Source organism: Pleurodeles waltl, chromosome 11 (genome assembly GCF_031143425.1).
Source record: "Pleurodeles waltl isolate 20211129_DDA chromosome 11, aPleWal1.hap1.20221129, whole genome shotgun sequence".
Lineage (NCBI taxonomy): Eukaryota > Metazoa > Chordata > Amphibia > Caudata > Salamandridae > Pleurodeles > Pleurodeles waltl.
In genome coordinates, this window is record NC_090450.1 from 173,906,512 (window position 1) to 173,927,754 (window position 21,243).

General features: G+C 43.0%; 1 protein-coding gene across 1 annotated transcript in view; it reads left to right on the forward strand.

Moving 5' to 3' along the window:
• WWTR1 (WW domain containing transcription regulator 1) overlaps positions 1–21,243 on the forward strand; it is a 163,266-nt gene that overhangs the window by 99,484 nt on the left and 42,539 nt on the right. The window contains exon 2 of the mRNA XM_069213373.1: positions 8,211–8,350. Within this exon, the coding sequence (XP_069069474.1) occupies positions 8,211–8,350 (140 nt within the window). The remainder of the gene's footprint in view (positions 1–8,210; positions 8,351–21,243) is intronic.

Below are 21,243 nucleotides of genomic sequence, written 5' to 3' on the forward strand. Positions count from 1 at the left end.
AATGTCCCACCTACTCAGCACGATGTTCTTTCAGTGTAAATTGTTGTTACCAAGAAAAGAAAATTCTGGTTACCTGACTTTGCTGTATTGTGTTCACTAATGCCTTTTTTTTACTGGAGGCCAAAAAAGGCCTACCTCAAACAAGTTAACTAAATATGTGCCTCTTCTATTGAGCAATTTTACTTAGTGATAGTAACAACACGCATGTATAATGATCATGGTTCATGAATGGTTCTATGTTGATGGCAGCAGATGCTTTGGAGAACCGAGAGAAATTGATGATAGCTTCTTCTGCAAAGAAAACCTTTCGAACTATTTGTTTAGGTTTACAAAATCAATTTTTTGTTTTTGTAAATTGAGTTTCTCGTATCCCGCATGAAAACTGATGGAAACTGCTTATCTTATATTCCAAAGTAAAACTGTCTCTAGAAGAAAAGGTCTTCTGCAAGATTACTAACAAAATTTCGCTCCTGCAAAATTCGCAGGATTTTGCAGATGGGAAAAAGGTTTTGCCCACGTCTAAATTTAAGCTGGCTCTAGATGTCTCAATGTAACTAGCTATCTTGCCATCTGTGAGCCTCAACGCCTCGTACATTGGCAAGCTTTCTACTAATAACTTGATGGGGTGAAACTTGTTGCAGAACTATTGTTTGTAAATATTCAGCTTTGCTGAATTTAAGCACCTAAAACCTCCTATTTCATTCACTAGACATTAAAAAGTGGGCACACAACAATGTCCAAGTCATTCCTTTCCACATATATCAAAAGCCGGTAAGTACTTTTCATAAAAGTTATCCACCATTTGCTCAGAATGTACTTCTTGCACAAGGTGCCTGGTCAGTGAACAAGCCCACGGGGTGAACTTATGAAGCTAAGCTTGTGGCTGTGTGATCTAAAGTGGGCTTGAGATGTGATGTCTGTAATCTGGGCTGGTGACAATTGACGTGCCTATATTTAGAGTTTATTCTAGGGGAAACGAGCTGGGGTCCGGAGGCCTTAAAGACAAAGAAACAAAGACATTTGCTCCAGTGGGTGAACATTACTATCAGTAAATCCATAGAACATAGGCACTCATAAGTGTAAATCCTGTCCTCAGTAAAAGAACAAAAACGTGAATGATCATGTCATGTTTCTCAGCCTTTCAAAACAGCTTGCAGGATATGTGCTTTGTTGTTGCAAGTCTGGACATGCCATAAATAAGATTGCAGGCTCCTTGGGCAGACTGTGGGAATTCAGCCAGCTTGCTCGTACTGACGACTTATCTACTGGGAGGCAGTGGTATGATGCTGAGGTCATGACACCAATATGAAATGATTTTATATTCCATCCCACGTCAATATGACTGGCCTGTGAATGAGACTTATGCACGACCCAGAGATTGGATGCTGTCTTTCGCAGTCTCTATGGATCACATTTGCAGGGTGGTTGTGTGTGAGAAAGTGGAATACTTTCCAGCCCTTGCATATGTCAACTCACGCGCATTTGGCAGGTGTCACCTTCTTCTTAACAACATTCACCCTCCTAAATAGCAACATGGCTTCGTTGACTTCCATGAAGTCAGCATCTTTGCAATTGTGCCTAACTTCCAAAATGTTTTTATTTCTGTCAGTTTAGTAGGTCACCCTCTGCCACTGTTACACATCTAGCTTCATGCGCATATGAGTGTCAACTGGCCGACAGGTATGCCTTTGTATATATTAGTGGTCAGTTAAGTCGGGGTTTGTGTGTTTGGTTAAAGGTTAGTGATTATTTAGCATCATATTCTTTGTATCAGATGTTAATGCAGATGTATTGAATCTGTTTGGTGGATATTATAAATTAACATACACATATGAATGATTTCCTATGTATAACTGCCTTTGCAAAAGATATGTTTTTGTTTTTGACTTAGTCAGGTTTTGCTTAGGGCCTCTAACTGCCCATATTGCCCCCCATATTTTATTTCATTCTGGAGCATAAATTGCCCATAAACACATTTTGACACCTCTTTATACTAGAGGAGCTCAAATTGTTTCACCAGGACAGAAAATACGCCTTAAGGAGGGCAAAGAGAAGCGTGTGGGTGGAGTTGAAAAACAGCACATGAGGGAGAGAGCAAAAAGGTGTGGGGGAGAGAGCAATGTGAGAGAGGAGTGTGTGGAGGAGAAGAACATGGCGCCTGGGGAGAAGCACTCAAGTGAAAGCAGCACACAAGAATGACAGCAAGTCAGAATGGGAGAGAAACATGTGAGGGAGAAAACAGCACGAGATGTGGAGAGGTGTACGGGAATGAAACAGCGTGGGACCTTTAGGGGTAGCACTTCAGAATAAGAACTGGAGAGTGCTTAATCAAAAAATAACAAAACGAGTTCCCTAAAAATGTAACAGTGGCAGGACATATGTCAGATATATCAAGAGGATGGTAAAGAACCTGTGCTCCATGGGATGGACGAACACAAAATAGAAAAGGCAAGGCATCAACTAAGAAGCAATGAAATGAATGACAATAAAGTCAGCCAATGGTAAGCAAAGGGCGGACTTAAAGCCCACCTTTAGTTCTTGGTAAGCTCACAACAGGTCTCTTTTTGCCAGACAGCTGTGCTGCCTGGTAAGATTTGATCTAAAAATGATACATGGTAAGTGTAAGGCAAGAGGGGAATTAGCTGTGCCAGTAAAAAAGTACTAAAAGCTGTAACGGAATTCCTCATGAAGAAAATGGTACTTTAAAGTGTCCTGAAAACCAGTGACCATTGATGTTTCTTTTCAAAGAAACACTGAGGCAGTGAAAATACAAAACAAAAAATAATGTTTTTTTTTTTAATACAGTGCATCAGTTAGATAAAGAAATTAATATGACATGATTCAGTGCACTTTTGAAATGTAAAATAGTGCCTCATACATTGCAATGCAAGAACTCCATAGAAGGCAAAATGATAACCAAACAACCAGTAGCATGAAGTGAGAGAAAAATACTTTTCTTGGCTGAGCCAAATCCTACTGTTTATTTGAAAGAGTTAATAATCATTGATCTTGTAAACAGCTGCTAAAAAGGCACTCTAGTCCTACATAAAGAGTATTACGATTTTCTACAGAGTGCACAGTTGATGCTGTGTTAAGTCTTTTTTCACTCGGCGCTGTCAATTCAGTGCAATAAAATAAGGTTATGTTTAATACCATTGCCTTTGGGGGCAAATTAACAGGGTTGTGGGGGCGGATTAGGGGTGTGACATTGACTGTTAGTGGTACATGCATAATGCATTCTTTTATGTTCTGCAGGACTAGCCATGTTTTTCTGGCATGGTCTAAAGAGACAGATACACAATTTCCGTGGTTTTCTCGCTGCCAAGGGGCAGAGATGTGCTGAATTTATCCTGTACTGGCACAGAAGCCGGCTCACATTCAAGCTGCGCTTTCCCTAACATGGCCGGCAGTGGAGCACACAGCGCGCCTGTTCACAAACTCCCCAGCGTCAGCCTTTCAATGAATCCCTGTGTTGGTTGGGGGCAAGCATCTGTTCCCATAGCACGGGGGGGAGGGGGGTGGTCTTGTCTAAATTACACCTCATTTTGGGAGCATGTGAACACTGTCAGAATTGTACAAAAATGCGACAGATCCACTGGGTTAAATGTGCTCCATGGTTTATTGGATGTGATTCTTTGGGTGAAGGTTTGAAGGGCAGTGTTCCTCAGCGAAGGTGTAGAGGTGGTCAACCCTGTGGTGGGTGCAGCCATTCATCAACCACACGTCACATATCTGCCAGGGATTAAGCAGTGTATGATAATCTCATTAATGGCCTGCTGGTTTGGATAGCTTCGAAATCCAAATCTTGCCAACTGTTGTGTGTTGTGTATTTTAGAATGTCTTATTTTGTCTATTAGTTTTGTACTCAAGAGCTTAAATACTAAGTAAAGTTAGGCAGACAACAGGGTCTTCAGCTTTCTAGTTCTGTCCACCACCTCGAAGTCCAGTGCAGGTACTGTGGCTCTGCAAGCCATATATCCTGCTTGGAACCGGTCACTGTTTTACTGAGTGGTGTCCACTCCAGAGCCTGGATGTCTTTTGTCCTTTGAGGGCACCTGTCCCACCTTTGTAAGCATTGTCCAATTTTAACTAGCAGTGACTGTTTGCAATAATCAATAATACTGGCATCTGGTGTTACTTATGGACATATTCTTCTACCTGGACTCTGGATGGATGCTTGTGACCGATCCAGTGGCTTAGCGTGGGGGGGTGCAGGGGGGGGCGGCCGCACCGGGCGCAACATCTTGGAAGAGACTCGAGTGCTAAAATCCACGGGTTAGGGGGCGCAAATTACTTGCCTTGCCCCGGGTTAGGGGGCGCAAATTACTTGCCTTGCCCCGGGTGCTGACAACCCACGCTACGCCACTGGACCGATCTCAGTGTTGAGCAGATGTGTGCCTGTGCTTACCTACATAACTGCCTGCGCGGAGACCAGCTCAGTGCAGATGAATTGTTCCCGTTGCCAGATTTTGAGGACGTTGACCGTGCCTACAAATGGTTACTTTTGCTCTTGCTCCTTCTAGGATGCAGCAAAAAGTAGCGGTCAAGTGTTTCCTCCTCTATAGAGAGTGTTGGTCAACACCCAGGGTGGTGAATGGAACATCTGTGGATTTGTACTCCCAAAGCGCGGTATGCTTCATGGATTCTGAAGATTAGAAGTGCATGGAGATCGGTACATGGTCAAGTGTTTAGAATGGAGAGTTATTAACCAAGACATCAGAAGAATAAGTGGGAAGCTCAAGTTGTCTGTAATTTGGAAATCCACAGGAGGAAAGCAGCTTTTTGCTGATTCAGATGTACAAAAAGTTTTATATTGTTTGCCTCTTGTGCTCATCATCAACGCAATTGCCTCTTATCCTTTCTCCCCCTTCATGTGTATTCCACTGAGAGAAAAGCAGAACTGCTGCTAGCAGCAGTACATAGCATAAAATGCCAGGTCTCCCCAATCTGGTGCTAGATTAAATTGCTGGATCTAAAATTTTTCCTGTGTGTACTCTACTGTATTGCTATAAACTAGTTCCAGCCCATGGGCTGCCACTCATGGTACAATGTGAAGAACTGTACATCAAATACCCGGTGGAAATATTGAGCATCTGTGATGTCCAGTGCAATACCAAAAGCAGGGACCCATGACGTAGCCAGACTACAATCGAAATTATTAAAGGCTTTTCCAGCTTGCACCTTCAGAGCAACACCTCCGAAAAGAGCTGATGACTCATTCATTATCCTACCAACACTGGACTTTTCCCTTCATTCAAGAGTACTGCACACCATTGCTTACTGTCATGACCATGTTCCACAGAGCTCTGATGCTTGCTAGCAAACCCGTGTTATTTAACCACCGTTCCATGCACACATACAAGGCTGCTAGATCTGTGGGATATGGATCCGTACTATTGACTTCATAATATCGCAGAACCCTATTACCATAGTCAGATCATCTAGGGAGAAAATATCAAAAGGTAAGTGTATAGATTTGCAATAGATAACCCCACACCTATATCTATATATCTTCAAGGTACATAGATGTGGAGTTAGGAAGAGTGAATCTATACCTCCTTGTATGCTTTTACCTTTTGATATTTTGACCCTCAGTATTTTGCCCACGATTTGACTGTGCCACAATATTCTTGTACTCCATATTCCAGAGTGCAGTCATCCTATGCAGCTTTCCCATTTCCCTCAGCACAGTCGCAGTGAATGCGTTGATCATTTCATCAATTCCTCCACCTTTGGGCCACATTCTTCAGTGTTCTGCTTTAAGCAATGCCCTTTAAGTTTCTTTCTGGTAAGCGGTGTTGGAGTTGGAAGAAGAGTGTTCAGTGTCACCATAAGAAACGCGGAGTGAGGCAGTACATTTTCAGGAAGTGGTTTCCTGGATTTGCTTTATGTTCAAGGATTTGATGAGCAGGGTGTCCTTGAAAGAGAAACAGGTTCCATCAAGTGTAGAAATACCTCGCTCGTGGTCAGAGCGCACCAGAAAATATTTCCTTTAAAGGGAAGGAAAATCATCACTAGAAAAAAACCAATAACTTTGGCACAGCTAAATGCATCTTAGCTGCACCTGGGAGCAGATTTTTGTCTATCACAAGAAATATCTGCTCGGATCCTGAACTGGTCTTTTACATTTTCTGGAGCTTAAGAATGCAACAGTTTTGGTTCACCCAATGTAAAAAACGAACTTTAGCACTTGTATGCAACAACAGTTCACACGTTAAGTACAAGACCTTTATTGAGAGCAGTAGCTTGCAGACAGGACCATTTATTCCGTGGCGGACTGCAAATTGATGCGACCCGCCTCTAAAACTTGTACAAGTGAACCTAAAATTGTACATTGGCCTATAACCTCAGGGATACACATAGGCGTGAGATGGAGCCTCGGGAGGTGGGAGTCTCCCCTACATCACGCAGGTGTGCGGGTACACACCTGACTTTCTAGACGGAGTCTCCAGGCTGGAACCAGTGGTTCTGAGGTCGAACCACGCACTGTGTGGGCCCAAGAGGAAAGCCTGTGCGCCTGTCTTTCGGTGAGGCCGGGCATTGATTTATGCCCAGTGTGAATACTGGGTATTCTCGTTTCTCTAGAGGCAGTAATGATTGTGTTGCATGTCCTTCAGCTTTATGGCGGTTTACGACCATTGGCCTTTTTTTGATACTTATTTGGCCCTATTGAATACCCCGTGTGTTGGTTTATTGGGGTATGGACAACCTTGAGTCGTTAAGACTAGGGGCCTGATTTATGAAAATTTAGCGCCGCCTTTACGTCATTTTTTGACGCAAAAGCGGCACGAACTTACAAAGTATGATTATATTTTGAAAGTTTGTGCCGCTTTTGCGTAAAAAAATGACGAAGGCGGCGCTAACCTTTCATAAATCAGGCCCTACGTTCTTGAAGTGACAGATGTGGTTAGAAGCAATGACAGGAACTCTTTCAGCTGTTTTCCGTTCCTTTCTTGTTTTTTCTTCTCTACTTACTCTGCCCTTTTTTGAGTACAATTGTAATTCCCATAAGTCTCCATAGTGACTGCATTTCTTGCTGTACTTCATGTTGTGTTTAGAACCATGCTCTGCTCTCCCTCCTTCGACTAAACTATTTACCTCTCTTTATCAAAAGCCATATTTCTTGCAAGGAGTAGTGTTCTCGGTCACCTTTTTGATTATACTGGCCCGATGTATTGAGTTTGTGTTACCCCCTCGCCCCTGCAATGTTATTTGCCTCCCGCTCCTTTCCCTCGTTCCCTTTCACAATATCCCTCTCTTCCCCCTTGTGTTTTCCTTTTTCCACTCGCCTCCGGCCCTCTTCTCTGTTCTCTAGTTTGCTATCTTGTTTCACCCTTCCATTTCTCCTTTTATCTCTTCTCTTGCCTCTGTTCTCCCCGTTGGCTGCCTCCGTCTTCTGTTTCTTCTTTTCCTCATGCCCTTGTTCCGCCTCCCTCCCATTGTTTTCTCTTATGGCCCTACCCTTCCCTCCTGAACTTCTTTGCATTCTTGCAATACAGAAAACCGGATCTGCATAGCATGGAAATACCCTTGTCTTTGTGTATCCAGCATTCTGGAATGTGTTAGTGGAAATATGTATTAAACAATGATTGGCTCATCTATCATTAGAGTGTATTACACTGCTATTGAGCAGCTGTTCTGGGTTTTAGAGACCAGTCAATAGAAAGATGTTGTCTTCGGTGCTAAAGACCAGTCAATAGAAAGATGTTGTCTTCGGTGCTTCTTACTGGTAGTACTACTTTTTGTTTCTGTCGCCCCTTCCACCACAGTTATATGGATTAATAGGACTGTAAATAGCCTATTACTCCTTACACACCTGTGTACGGATGGAAGGCTAGGTCAATGCAATCAGATGCGCACTTGTGATCACACCCCTGGGACTTGTGCGTTCACCGAGCTCTCTTACCAGTGTGGCAAACATTCACACTAAGCTAGGTTGACAGTTATGTGGAGTCAAAAGAAGACATTTAAAAATAATTTCATATTTATGTATATAATGTAAAAAAATCTTTGACATTTACATTTCTCAGTAATATGTGGGACTTCAGGGCACCTCTTTAAGGTAGCCTTAGAGGCTGTACTGTGCTCCTCTTTATGTGTATGGCCAAACGATAAACACATGTTTTTTGAGTGATTGTGACCTTAATGGAGTCTTGTGATGGGTGCGTAGATGTGGAAGTGACCTAACCTCTTCCCGCTTCTTTTTATAGCCATATTGAAAAGATCACAACATGGCAAGACCCACGGAAGACAATGACTCAGCAGCCCATAACACACATGACCCACCATCCTGCTGCCCCCTCGACGACTATGTCACAGAGATCGCTGGCCATGTCGCAGCCCAATCTTGGTAAGCCAATCGGTTTTCTGTTGTAATATCATTCTTTTGCTGCTAGGTGGCACTAAGCGTCTGGTGTCAAATAACCTCATTATTACTGGCTTCTTTTGATGTAGGCAGACCTGTCTTTTGTTGTTGAAGATACTACACCATTACACTGCTATAGGTGTACAGTTCGAACATGTGACTATTCACTTTATATCTTTTAGTCTGTCAACTCTCGCAACAGCTATGGGGTTGCAGGATAGGCTCTTTTTGAAAGGAACAGCCCTCCCATAAAACTTTATTTGCTGGCTCGGAAAGACAAAAGCAGAATTTGGGAACTGTATAGTTTTAATTCTGCGATGTTCAATGCTGTCCTAGGGGTGAATCTGCCATGTTAGCTAACCTACCTGACAGGCACTTTGTAAAATGTCTGAATGTTATTTCAATCCATTTGGCTTATAATTAAACTTTAAATCCATTACAAATTGCTTAATAGTTTTAACCATTTTTATACCCATAGTTGGATTATGGGTGTGTAATTTCATCACTGACCACAGAATCATAATAAGAGAAAACAAAAGTAAATTTTAGTTTGATTAGCCACTATGTTTTTTTCTGAGTGGAAGAGAAAGAATATGCTGTCTTCAATTAATACCTTTGTGCAGCTGAAAGTTTGGTACCAAAGGTTACATGTAATAAAGAGGGAGAGGACTTGCCTTGTTAGAACTGGTGTGTACGTCTGCCTTCATTTGACCAGGGTTGGCATGAGGAAGTTCTGGTCAGCTCTTGGTTCCGACATCCATTGCATGCACTCTCCACTTACCAAATAGGAGAGCCCAGGAAGAACTAATCAACTGCCCTTTGCTAAAAAAGAAATCATTGAATTTCTGAAGGGAGCCATATCTCCATCCTCTTCACTTCAGTGCCTAGGTCTGAACACTCCAGCCACAGAAATTCAGGCAATACGACTATTTGGGGTAACCTGCCCTCATCCTCCATCTTGTCTGATAAACAGGGTGCATCCAAAATAGATCCCACTGGTCCCAGTACTCAGACTAACACACACACATACAAACACAGAATACCACGTGTCCTACATCCCTGTTTCCCAGCTGGGTCCAGAGCCAATATTTGGTGGGTCATGAAAGTCTAAGCAATAAATAAATACACCTAAAATCAATAAACGTCATTGTGCATTAGAAATGTGTCCCAAGATGCAACTGGAATTTGCTCTAGAGTAGCCAAGTAGATGTTCCGAAACCTATATAACACAAACTTCTCCCCGCCCAAAAAAACATTCTTAACTGAATAGCTGTAATATACGCAACATGGCTTTATTCAATCATATTAAACTGTGGACTGGAAACAGGCTGTATGGTTACATGCAAATAATGCCCTATTGGCTAGAACAATGTGAAGTCTTCTCTGTGATACATACATAGGGCTACACAGAAGACAGAATGTGTTACACCTTCATAAAATGTTAAGCTTTGGCTAAAAGACATCATGCAGACCAATTTCACTGCTCAATGTAGAGCACGGGGTCTTCACACTGGGGAGCAGATCCTCCTAGGGGGCCTCAAGTGATCCCAAGAGGGCGCCAAGAACTGGCCAAAAGAGACATTATGCAGATAACATTGCTTTTTTTTAGGCAGAAAAACATTTATTGAATTTTTAAAAAGATAACAGAACTTAACTGCAATGTTTAAATAAGTCTAGACATATTTACACATTGCCAACTTAATAGAATAATTGTGAAAAGTTCTGAAGGGAGGGCAATGATTTTGTTTCCCTCAGTGGGAGGACGTGGCCTTAAAATGTTAGAAAACCACCGACGTAGAGGCAGAAAACACTGGCAAAAGTGCTAGCAACAAGATTAAAAAGAGTAATATGGACATTGAAACGTCCAGATCAATCAGGCTTCATGCCCAACAGAGGGACCAAACTTAACCTACAGCACCTATGTGGGGTCCTGGGACTGGCAGAAAGAATACAAGGACAAACATTATTGATGTCCCTAGACACCACAGTGGCATCCAACATGCTCAAATGGCTGTACCTGTTCGGAGTCTTAGAAAAAGTGGGTTATGTGCTAAGAGCAAGGGCTTCTATTGTAGCAGGCACTCACGGACTAAAGGTTAACGGTGTTACATTTTGCACAATTATGCTTGGGAAAGGGATTAGACACGGATGACTACTTTCCCCCATGATGTTTCCCCTAGCACTGGAACTATGCATGGCCTGGATGCTGGATGAACAGTTGGGAAGAAAGAATATCATTATATGACAATGGTGCTCTTCGAATGGGGCAGACCCAAATCAGACAGGTTCCAGAATACTTCAAATATTTAAGACCTTTGGTCAGTATATAGGGTACAAAATAAACTGGTTTGAATCCCAAATATACCCACACATGGGGGGACCACCACAACTCCCACCAAACTGTGGGATATCCATAGCCATGAGGGATTTAAATATCTGCCTTTTATGTACCCGCAAACAAGGAAGGTTCATCGAGCGAAATCTGTGTAGATTGCTAGAAAGCTTAAAAGGCTTAATGCTGGAGAGTGTTAGCATTGTCACTGCTGGGCCAAGAGGTGCTGATCAAGGCGATAGCCCCACCTAGGTTCATATACACCTTGCAAAATACACCCTTCTGGTCTCTAATGCATTTAAAAAAAACCTGGAGGCAGAAACGCGACTTGATCTGGATTATGTTGTGACGGATAAATCTAAGGGTTAATGCTAACATCTGGAAGTGGCCCTATGGCACAGGATAGTGTGAGTAGTGATCTCTGGAAATGAGAAAATTGAACTTTTTGTCCTTTGTCTGTGTATGATGGTTCACATGTCTTCAGTTATATATTACAAATTACATTTGACCTTCTCTGGCTGGAGGCTTGATGGGGAGCTATTGTGTAATTCCTCTTTGTTCTCCTTCCCTGTGCTGTCGGCTGAAAGTTTTTGGCAGCAGCCTAGAGATGTGAAGAACAATGCATCCTTGAACAGTAAGCGAGAGAGTAAACAGGCAAGCCACCGGAAATCTGTGCATTTATGACCTTGGAATCACAGAAATGGATACCAAGTGCCTGGCTGTCAGCGTTGGGCCGAGCCACCACTCTGTTTGCAGCAGCTTTGTCCTGTTAATGTTGTTGTGGTTTAAACTGTTACGTGGGTTTGTTTTGTTATGTTTCAATTAAATGTTTCAAGGTGCATTGCTTTTCAGCACTCACATTTTTATTGGTTGCCATACTGAACATTCTTACGGTTCCCATTCGGTAACAATATTCAGAGGCATGCGACATTTTGAATCCTGTTTATTACATTTATTTCTGACGCAGCTGAATTTTACAAACAAACAAAAACATAAACATGCCCGACGCGATCTAAAATAAAATAAAGGCGTAGATAAAATGATAAATGGAGCATTTACATGAAACTTTGAGTCACCAAGCACTACACTTCTTCTGAGTACTTGAATCTGGTTTCATTTTGAAAACCAGTGCAGCATGCCAACTAAAGCAGTGGCTCCCAACCTTTTGACTTCTGTGTACCCCCACTTTTTCATTACTGGAACCTGCAGACCCCCACTGACTCATTATTGGAATCTGGGGACCCCCTACTGAGTCATTACTGAGAGCTAGGGACCGAATATGTTAATATTATGTATGTTTCTAAGCAGTCGCGGACCCCCATGGGTCCCCCAGACCACAGGTTGGGAACCACTGAACTAAAGGATACTTTGGGACCTAAAGATGCACAAACAAAGAATAAGGCAACAGATTAATTTATAAGGAAATGCTAGAACAGATACAATCTAAATTCCTGTAGAAATGTTGTAGTGGGAGTATAACGAAATAATAAAAAAGAAGAGAGGTTTAGAAAAATAACAAAATAAAAAAGGGAAAACAATGATTCCTCAGGAAGGTCTGACATCATATGAGGACCCAAGCCAACTGAGCTGTCACCATATGAAAGTGATGTGTAGGTGGGTAAAGTCTTTTAAGCACCAATCAGGTCCTGGATTCTGGAATGTTTCTCCCGTCTGTTTAGCATTAATGGCTGGGGAAACATGTCACTCAGCATGGACAGTATAGGAATAAAAGTGAAGGAATTAAGAAGAGGGTGGCCCCCAGACTTAACAGGCTGGAAGGCAGCAACGAGTGGGTTGCAGGAGTCCAGCACCACTCCATATTTTATGTGCCTCTCGTTGGCTCATTTTAATTTAAGCTTGCTTGCCCTCCGTTTTGGATGATTGTTTCTCCTTGGTTTCCAATCCAGCAGAGCTTCTCATCCAGGCAGCATGTCCTCCCCATGTCTAAGTCTCACACACAGACTTTTTTTTTTTGGTACTTGCTTAATGCATTTTCCTTGCCTTATGATTTGCACCTGAAGTATCGAGGCATCTTTCTACTTCAGCTGGTCACCTTTTAGCTGCCTGTTTGATTTTTGCTACATTTTCAGGTATATTGTAAATTTTTTCATCGCCTCAGGCAACTGGTCACTAAAAAAGCGGGAATCCATCCCCTTGTCTGAGTAAATTTTGCCTTGCTTCTTGGCCCTGCATGGGTGTCTCTTTTGTGAATCTTTTAAACTATAGAATAAAGCAAATTTAGTAAACCACAACCCCCTTAATGACTTTGGAGTGACATTTGTTGATGTTTCCTGCTTCATTAGGAATTTGAAATTATTGTAGTCTTGACTTTTTAGTCATTGCAGAGTATATAGTCTTCTGTCCTTCTGTTATCAAGGGTTGTTGCATTGGTGGTTGTCCTGATTTTACGCTACAGGGTTTCTTCTCCCTGCATCTATGGACTTCCCATTTTAACATATCTGGTCTTTGTGTTTTACTTTTAGGGGTCTAATCACATTGTCTGTACTTTTTCCTTAATTTCAGTTTTCAGGATGGAGATGGTCTGTCCCTCACGAAATCGACTAGCAGTGGCAAAGGGTTCTTTTACGGGTAGATTGGGGTGTTATGATTTCATCAGTGTGTTTGTGGAAGGCATGAACTGGAAAGGTGGTTGGCAGCACTGCTAGTGGTGTTTACTCAAGTAAATGAGACCCTTAAGGGGACATAATTCAGCAAAGTTACTATGCCCCAGGCTTGTGCCACCTCTCAAACAGCACAAGCAGCAGACAAATCTCAACCACTATTATGCGTAAGTAACACCCAAATATAAGCAAAATCCATATTTTGTGCACAACAGCAATGTCAGTTTGCTTCTCCTGAATACACTTGATGACGTCTGGATCTCAACAACAGATTTGAAAGGTACGGAAATATTATAAAATATATCAATCATGAACAGCCCTGCAGCAGAGAAAATAAATTGTGCCCAAAAGGGCATTACACACAATTTCCACCAGAGTTTGCTCTCTAATTAGGGAATCAAAAAGGCCCCACTGACCATACATGTATTGTTTCCCCTTGTGCTTCCATCACACCACCAGACATAGCATGCCTATCAAAACCTGGCCATCAGTCATTCTGGGTCAATGTTCAATCAGAAGGTCTCTGTTCTCAGAGAGATATTACAGAACCCAAACATAAACACACGATCCTCATTAAAAACCAATCACCCCTGAACTGATCTTTATGCACACATAATACCCACCTCGGTGGGATATATAAGAAACTAATATGCAGAAAGAGTTATGTATGCTGAAGGAAGATTCAACCATGGGAATGTGCACTTGAAGACTCTTCAGTCTGTAATGTGCAATCTTGCCTGGCCTTCCCCATCATCATGATGCCTCTCATAACAATTGTCTACATCAATGCACAGTGTAAGGCTACGTTTTTCAACTACTAAATCGGTCTTCTGAATAGTTCATGTATGAAATACAAAACATGTTTTACATGCAAAGCTTGGAAGGCAGTTTAAGAGGTGGAGCCATCTTGATTTTGAACCACAAAAATGTTTGCCACACCTCAATTCACCCCACATTTTTAATACATTACACCCAACAGATTCAGTTCGCCTTGGCCTGCTGAACAGAATACCTGTTCAACCAATCAATTCTTTTTAAAGATATCTTGGTGGTTTCTCTCTCACAGCGCCTTTCCTGATTTTAGATATTTTTTAGCCCACAACATATCTTCTACTACTGAACCCGGTTTTTGCAGGAAGATTTTATCAGTTATGATCATAGCTCAGAAATGCACATGTATATGTGAACAATCAACTTAAACAGGCTCCTTTCGTTGTGGTCAAGAACAGACTATGGAAAAAAACTCAGATTTACAATCTGAAAAGGTAAAATCCGTTTTGAGACCTTGCACGCCAGTTAGAAACTATTGCACTTGGTCATGGACCAGCGGTATGTTTCCTTCACAAGCACAGAGCAGATAAAGAACATGACAACATTGTCTTTTGATTCTAACCTGAAACTGAGACGAACCTCGGTCATAAAAAGCATGAACCAAGAAGATGAAATCAAGTAATTCCAAGAAAGCGACTTGTGTAGTGAATTGCCAAAACATCTCTACATGGATTATAACAAGGCAAACGTAGTGCAAGAAACATTATGGAAACAAAATGAAGAAGAAGAAAAAAGAAAATGTCCGAAAAGGGAGAATGAACAGAATGTAGTGAATAAAAGAGTAAGCGCAATTGAGAACTACAGAAACGGTTGAAAAGAGTAAAGTGGATATAACAAAGACAGAAAAAGATATTTTGAAAGACGAGGTGAGACTCGGGAGTTAACTATGAAAATAAGAAAGGAAAAAAATAAAGGGAGTGATCAAAGAAACAGACTATACAGATATTAACTTCCGGTCCATGGAAATAGTAAATTGCAGAAGTCGAATCCTACAGGTGGACATTTTTGGCGAAACGAGCTCGCGTGGCGGTGCCAGCGTGGTTCCAGTGACTTCCATTATTTCAGTGCCAAGAGTGTCTGGGCACATCTGTGGATCATTTTTCCGACAGTCTGCACTTGAATTCATGTGAACTGGCCAGCTTTAAAGTCACGCAACCCCGTCTGATAGAAAACACATGCCGCCGAGGTAGAGGGGAAGGCCTTCGAGTGCTCCACTTAGGGCCAAGTTCAGACTATACCACCACGTGAAAACAACAGCATCTTTCCTCTCAGAGGCTCTGCCAACAAAGGACTGTCTGTTTTCCGTAGTATTTCCGAGAAACCTGTCCCAAGGCTACCAAAAATTATGTCTTTCACTTGTAGTGAAATTTCCTCCACAAATTCTGCAAAGGACTGCGGTCGACCTCCCCCCATGCGCTACGGATGCCAAGATGTCTCGTTCCCGTTGCAGCACCTCCAGCTTGGGCACTGTCGCAGTGTGTCCGGGATGGGGATAACCGAAATGATGGCGAGACACTAAACAGAATTTAAAATAAAAAGCTTTGGACCAAAAAGATTTCATGAAAAAGGTAAAAGTCCCAGTATACAAAATCTGGTGCTGGGATATAAAAGGAAACATTCAAAAGCTTTAACAATTTCTAAACAAGTAGACACGGTGAGATTTAGGTTTCTAATCAACATAAAGGAAAGAAGCATTTTTTTAAAGTAATGTTAAACCATTTTAAAAATAGTCCGCAGAAGTCTGCTTTCTGTGTCTATTACAATGCAGACAGGAAGTATAATAACAGAGTAAAGCAAACAACAATAAAAGTAGAGACGCAAGAGATAAAAATTGCAAGTTTTCAAGGGAACATTTGAAAAGGCGCAGAAGGGGGGTTTTGGGTGTAAAAGGAGCATTTTGCAAGCAACATCAATAAAATGAGAGCGTAGAGATAGCAAGGGGCTGCACAGCAGGTTCTGAAAAGGGGAATGAGAAAGGGTGCCTGCTCCATCTTCAGGCCTACCAGCTAACTATTGGGAGGAGAGAAATAAGCCAACTGAAGTTGTAGACAGAAGAGGTGTTGAAAAGGAAAGCCGGGAAATGGGGAGGAGAAATGGGAGAGTACGGCGTTGGTTGCCCCGTTTTCAGTATTGAAAAAAAAACGGGTGAATAGGAGAGACATTAAAAAAAGAACATAAGAGAATTCAAAAATGGACTTGAAGAAACATTTACTAAGAACGAATAATCTACATGGAGAATGCCATGCATATTGAAAATTTTCAGTATTCTGTTTCAGACAAACATTTCACCAGCAGTGTTTCCTCCAAACAGTTATTTCGGCCACCACACGCAGTCCTAAGTTGGAGTCTTCTGATGATGGTAAATATTTAGGTACAAAGGGGCAGATTTAAGAGCCCCTAGTTCCACCGAAGCGTCACTTTTTGTGACGCTCAGGTGGCGCTAACCATAGCTCCATATTTACAAAGAGGTGTAACGCCACTTTTTGTGGCGTTACGTCTCCTTGTAAATATGGGCCTCTCCGACACAGTTTTGTGCATCAGGGGGGCGCGCAATGGGTGTTGCAGTGGGTGTTCCACCGCAACACCCAATGCTTTTGACACTGCCCCAGATTTAGGAGTAATCGTAAACCTTTGGCAGTGCCAAAAAACAACGCCACCCCATGGGTGGCGTTAGCATGACAAAACGAGGAGGAATGCTTTTATACCTCCTCGTTTTTTGCTTTTTCCATGTGTGCTGCCTGCTGCAGCACACATAGAAGAAGCAAAATGCCATTGGTGATTGTGTGCAGAATGGTGTCCCATCCTGCACATAAACAATCATTCCAAAATGACGCTTTGGTACTTCTATGTGTGCTGCAGTTTGCATCACACACAGAAGTGCTAAATCACCATTATTGATTGTTTATGTGCAGGAAGGAACACCTTCCTTCACATAAACAATCTATCCCCTTAACGCAGACACCCTTCCAATATGGTGCAAAGATGCCTGCCTTGGCGCAGACAGCCTAATTCAGCGCGGGTGCAGGGGGAAACGCAGAGCTGTGCTGTATTTCCCTAAATACAGTGTATCCCTATGTTTCAAAAACGGCGCAGTGCTGCTATTTTTGGCGCAGCACCGCGCTGCGCCACTTTTGAATAAACCAGGGCCAATGTTTATTGGAAGACTGACAGTTTTTCACCAACTGGCAGGCCCATACACGTGGTACAAACCTAATGATTGTCGTTGCAGATCCACATCAAGTGAAAACAATTCCAGACTCATGTCAAATTTTCCCCATATAGCACCATACCACAAATACTGTTAGTTTAGTGTTAATCCAGCTAAATAACTGGATTATTACATTCCACAGAAGCACACTCCTGTGTTAACGTTTAAACAATTTGCAAAATATTGATCTTTGTTTTTTAAAATGTATTTCTTGGCACAAGTATCTGTTATTTTACGTGGATAGTACCATTAATAGTCCACAGCATTTTTACAACTGCATGATAGTGTACTGCATGATAGTGTACTGCATGGTGCTACCCAACACGTAATTCGTCCTTATAGCGTCTTTCTCAAGGCGCAAGTACTTGAAATGGGTTGCAGTGATGACCGTAGTAAGTAATTTTTTCCCCTTTTTATGAGATCGTATAGTGCTCCGGAAGTTGAGGGTTCTGGACATCTTGTGGGAGACATTTTGTCCATGAACCGGTCCTAATGCCAGTCTCTCGAGGGACTTATGAACTTGTGGTATGTCCTTGTGTTTAGTTATCGTATGGGATGCAACGACATTTTCGTTTGGGTTGTTCTACATATTTTGCACAGGCCTACAACTGACCCCTTCCCACCATGAAAAAAAAGTATTTAGTAATTGAAGCTCTGAGCTTCGTTTCCATAAGCAAAAGATGTTTGGAAACAGAGGTCATATCACATCAGTGGCCCTCATCTGCTCAATCTGTTTAGCAGAAGCATCTGACATTATAAACGTGAGCGGACCAGCTTCCCACTCTGGCTGTCCGGTCCAACTACGGGGTTTGCACACCAGCAGCTTTTCCTGCAGCCTTCTGTGCTCCTGGAACCAAAACCCAATCTATTCACTGCAGACAAAAGAAAGGCTAAGCCCGCTGCAGAGCAGGATGTGGAAAGTATGGCTTATGTGTTTGTGATTCCTGGGCGCGAAAGCTGCGCTTATTGTTAGGGGTTTCCCGCTTGATTGAAACAGACGATAGCGCGTGCAGGTCGACAGAGCGCGTGCCAGTACTGTGCCGTCTCCACAACAAACTGGAGCTGCCTGGAAATCAGGGCTGTGGACTCTCACTGCCCTTTTAAATTCTGGTCTCAAACTGCGCATCAAGAGTTCATGCTTCAAATAGACTTTTAATACTCTAAAGGGTCTCCCTTCCACAGGTGTTCATGGGGTCAGGACCTCTTCCTAGATATTTTCCCCTAAAATATTAAATATAAAGAAAGAGGATCTGTTCCCATTTGCTACCTGAAAGACACTTTCTGCTGAAAGAGAGTCCAAAGCAGTCTAAAGAGTCCAAAGAGAATCCAAATTAGTCCAACTTTGGCTAAAATGTGAATAACGAAGATATTTTCCATCTTGGGATTCCGAGTGACATCCTAGACAAGTCAAACTTTGCTTTTATCTATAATGCTATATATTGTAAATATGGTGCAGTATAACGTGAAATGATGCGCTCTTCTCGGTGCCCTTGAAAAGCAAACCATAGGTTAAGATGGCATCATGTGACAATAAAAGAAAAGACTGAAATAGACCGCTTCAGCATAGCATGTGTGGCCATCATTGTCTCCTCTGTTGATGAAGGTACAGGTCAGGAAGCACGAGGAGTACACAAGAATGCCATACTCTTTCCTCCGACCTTTACCATTCAGATGTAAGGGAGCAGAGTTGTTCAGTCTCGCTTCCATTGCATTAGGTCTAAGCCTAGAAGCATGAATGGTGCTTGGAGTGCCTTAGACGTCAAACTGACCGATATTTATGTAAGTGGAGGTTAAGGGAGCAGAAAAACAGTGTTAAAGTCCTACATTCTGTAAGCCGGAAGGCCCTGCGGATATGGGGTCGGAGGGTTGCTCTGATGTCATTGTCACCTCTGTTGAGTTAGTTGCACACTAGCGCCTGGATAAGGAGCATGGGGAGCTCCTCACTTTGCAGTCTCCCCCTCCTGTTAAATGTAAGTGGGGAAGCATGGGTGCTGGGGAATGGCTTAGAGCATGGGTACTCACAAACTTTTTCTCGGGGGCCAAAATTGCAGTATTGTTTGCGGCCGAGGGCCGCACTGAAGTGACGGGGGGGGGGGCTTAGAGGGGGCGGGGCTTAGAGGGGGAACAACCACCCCGCCCCCCTTTTACAAAACATTGTAACACACACAGCGCCATCTGCGCACAGCGCCATCTGCTCCCACCCCTACCCTAGTAACACACACAGCGCCATCTGCACACAGCGCCATCAGCACTCTCCCCTACCCCAGTAACACACACAGCTCCATCTGCACACAGCGCCATCTGCACACAGCGCCATCAGCACTCACCCCTACCCCAGTAACACACATAGCGCCATCTGCACACAGCGCCATCTGCTCTCACCCCTACCCCAGTAACACACACTGCGCCATCTGCACACAGCGCCATCTGCTCTCACCCCTACCACAGTAACACACACTGCGCCATCTGCACACAGCGCCATCTGCTCCCACCCCTACCCCAGTAACACACACAGCGCCATCTGCTCTCACCCCTACCCCAGTAACACACACTGCGCCATCTGCACAGAGCGCCATCTGCTCTCACCCCTACCCCAGTAACACACACACACAGCGCACACACACAGCGCAATCTGCTCTCACCCCTACCCCAGTAACACACACTACATTAAAAACAAATAAATAAATAACCAAAGAGCCTTACTTGACTCAAAGCACTGTAAAGATGCCACAAATGTAGAACGGCAGGCAGGCAGGCGGGCAGCAGACGTGGAGCCGGTGACAGGAAGCAGACGATAAAGCCCCGTAAAAGTTAGCTGCAAGCGCTAACTTTTATGGAGCTTTGGCTTCCAGGATCGTCACGGTAACGCCATAAACAATGGCCGCCGTACGTAAACATAGAGGAGGGCCGCGGGAGCATGCGCAAAGAAGCCACTGTTGCGCATGCTCCTGCGGCCCTCTTCTATGTTTACATACTGCGGCCATTATCATATGGCGTTTGTTGTGCATCTCGCGGGCCGCCAAGGTAGGTCCGCGGGGCCGCTAGCGGCCCGTGGGCCGTACTTTGAGTAACGTCGGCTTAGAGTGTATTGTGATCTCTTAACATATATGCCAGGCAAAAGGCAAGGGTGATGCAGGTGCGTACCTGAAAGTCATCTGTGTGTCTACTGGTCTTCAGTGCACACCATAGCAAATGGATTTTAGTGATGAGAGCAAGGACTGGAACTAAAGAGCTTAAAAGGGCAGAAAGAGTGTAGTGACGTGAGCAGACCAGAGATGGTTATAAAATAAACCAAAATTCTCCGGATTACAGTCAAACACGGGTTTCTGTTCAGTGAGAGCCACTGCTTCATAGAACTCCCCAACAGAGTTTGTGTTGCATACCCTTTCCGTGGGTAGGATGTAGTAAGGCGCTTAGGTACATTTGTTTTTTTCTGTAATGTTTTACAGTCCTTTAATAATTTTTTCTCAGACAAATTATGCAATCTGTATGTCTATATTTATTTTATGGAACACCATTGAAGCTAGAATGACAGACAGCTTCAGGTTTGGCTTGCCTTCAGAAGGGAGGAAAAAAGTCCTCCTTGTTTTGTAATTTTTATTTGAACTATTAAAAATGGTGGTTGTAGACAAATATGTAGATTTGGTTTGTAAAAAGAGTCTTACCATTCTAGCCAGTGATTTTCTGCCACTGCCTGATATGTCTTCAAGATGGCTGCCACTCAGTGAAGCGACACCCCAGCTCCTAAACTATCGACATGACAAAAGCACCAGGCACAAGACTTTGGAATAATAATGAGGGACTGGAGGAGTGGGTGGTGATGAACACAAGAATGATCCTTCCCCTTTCTTGACGCAGAAGGTACAAGATTGGAATATTGACTGAT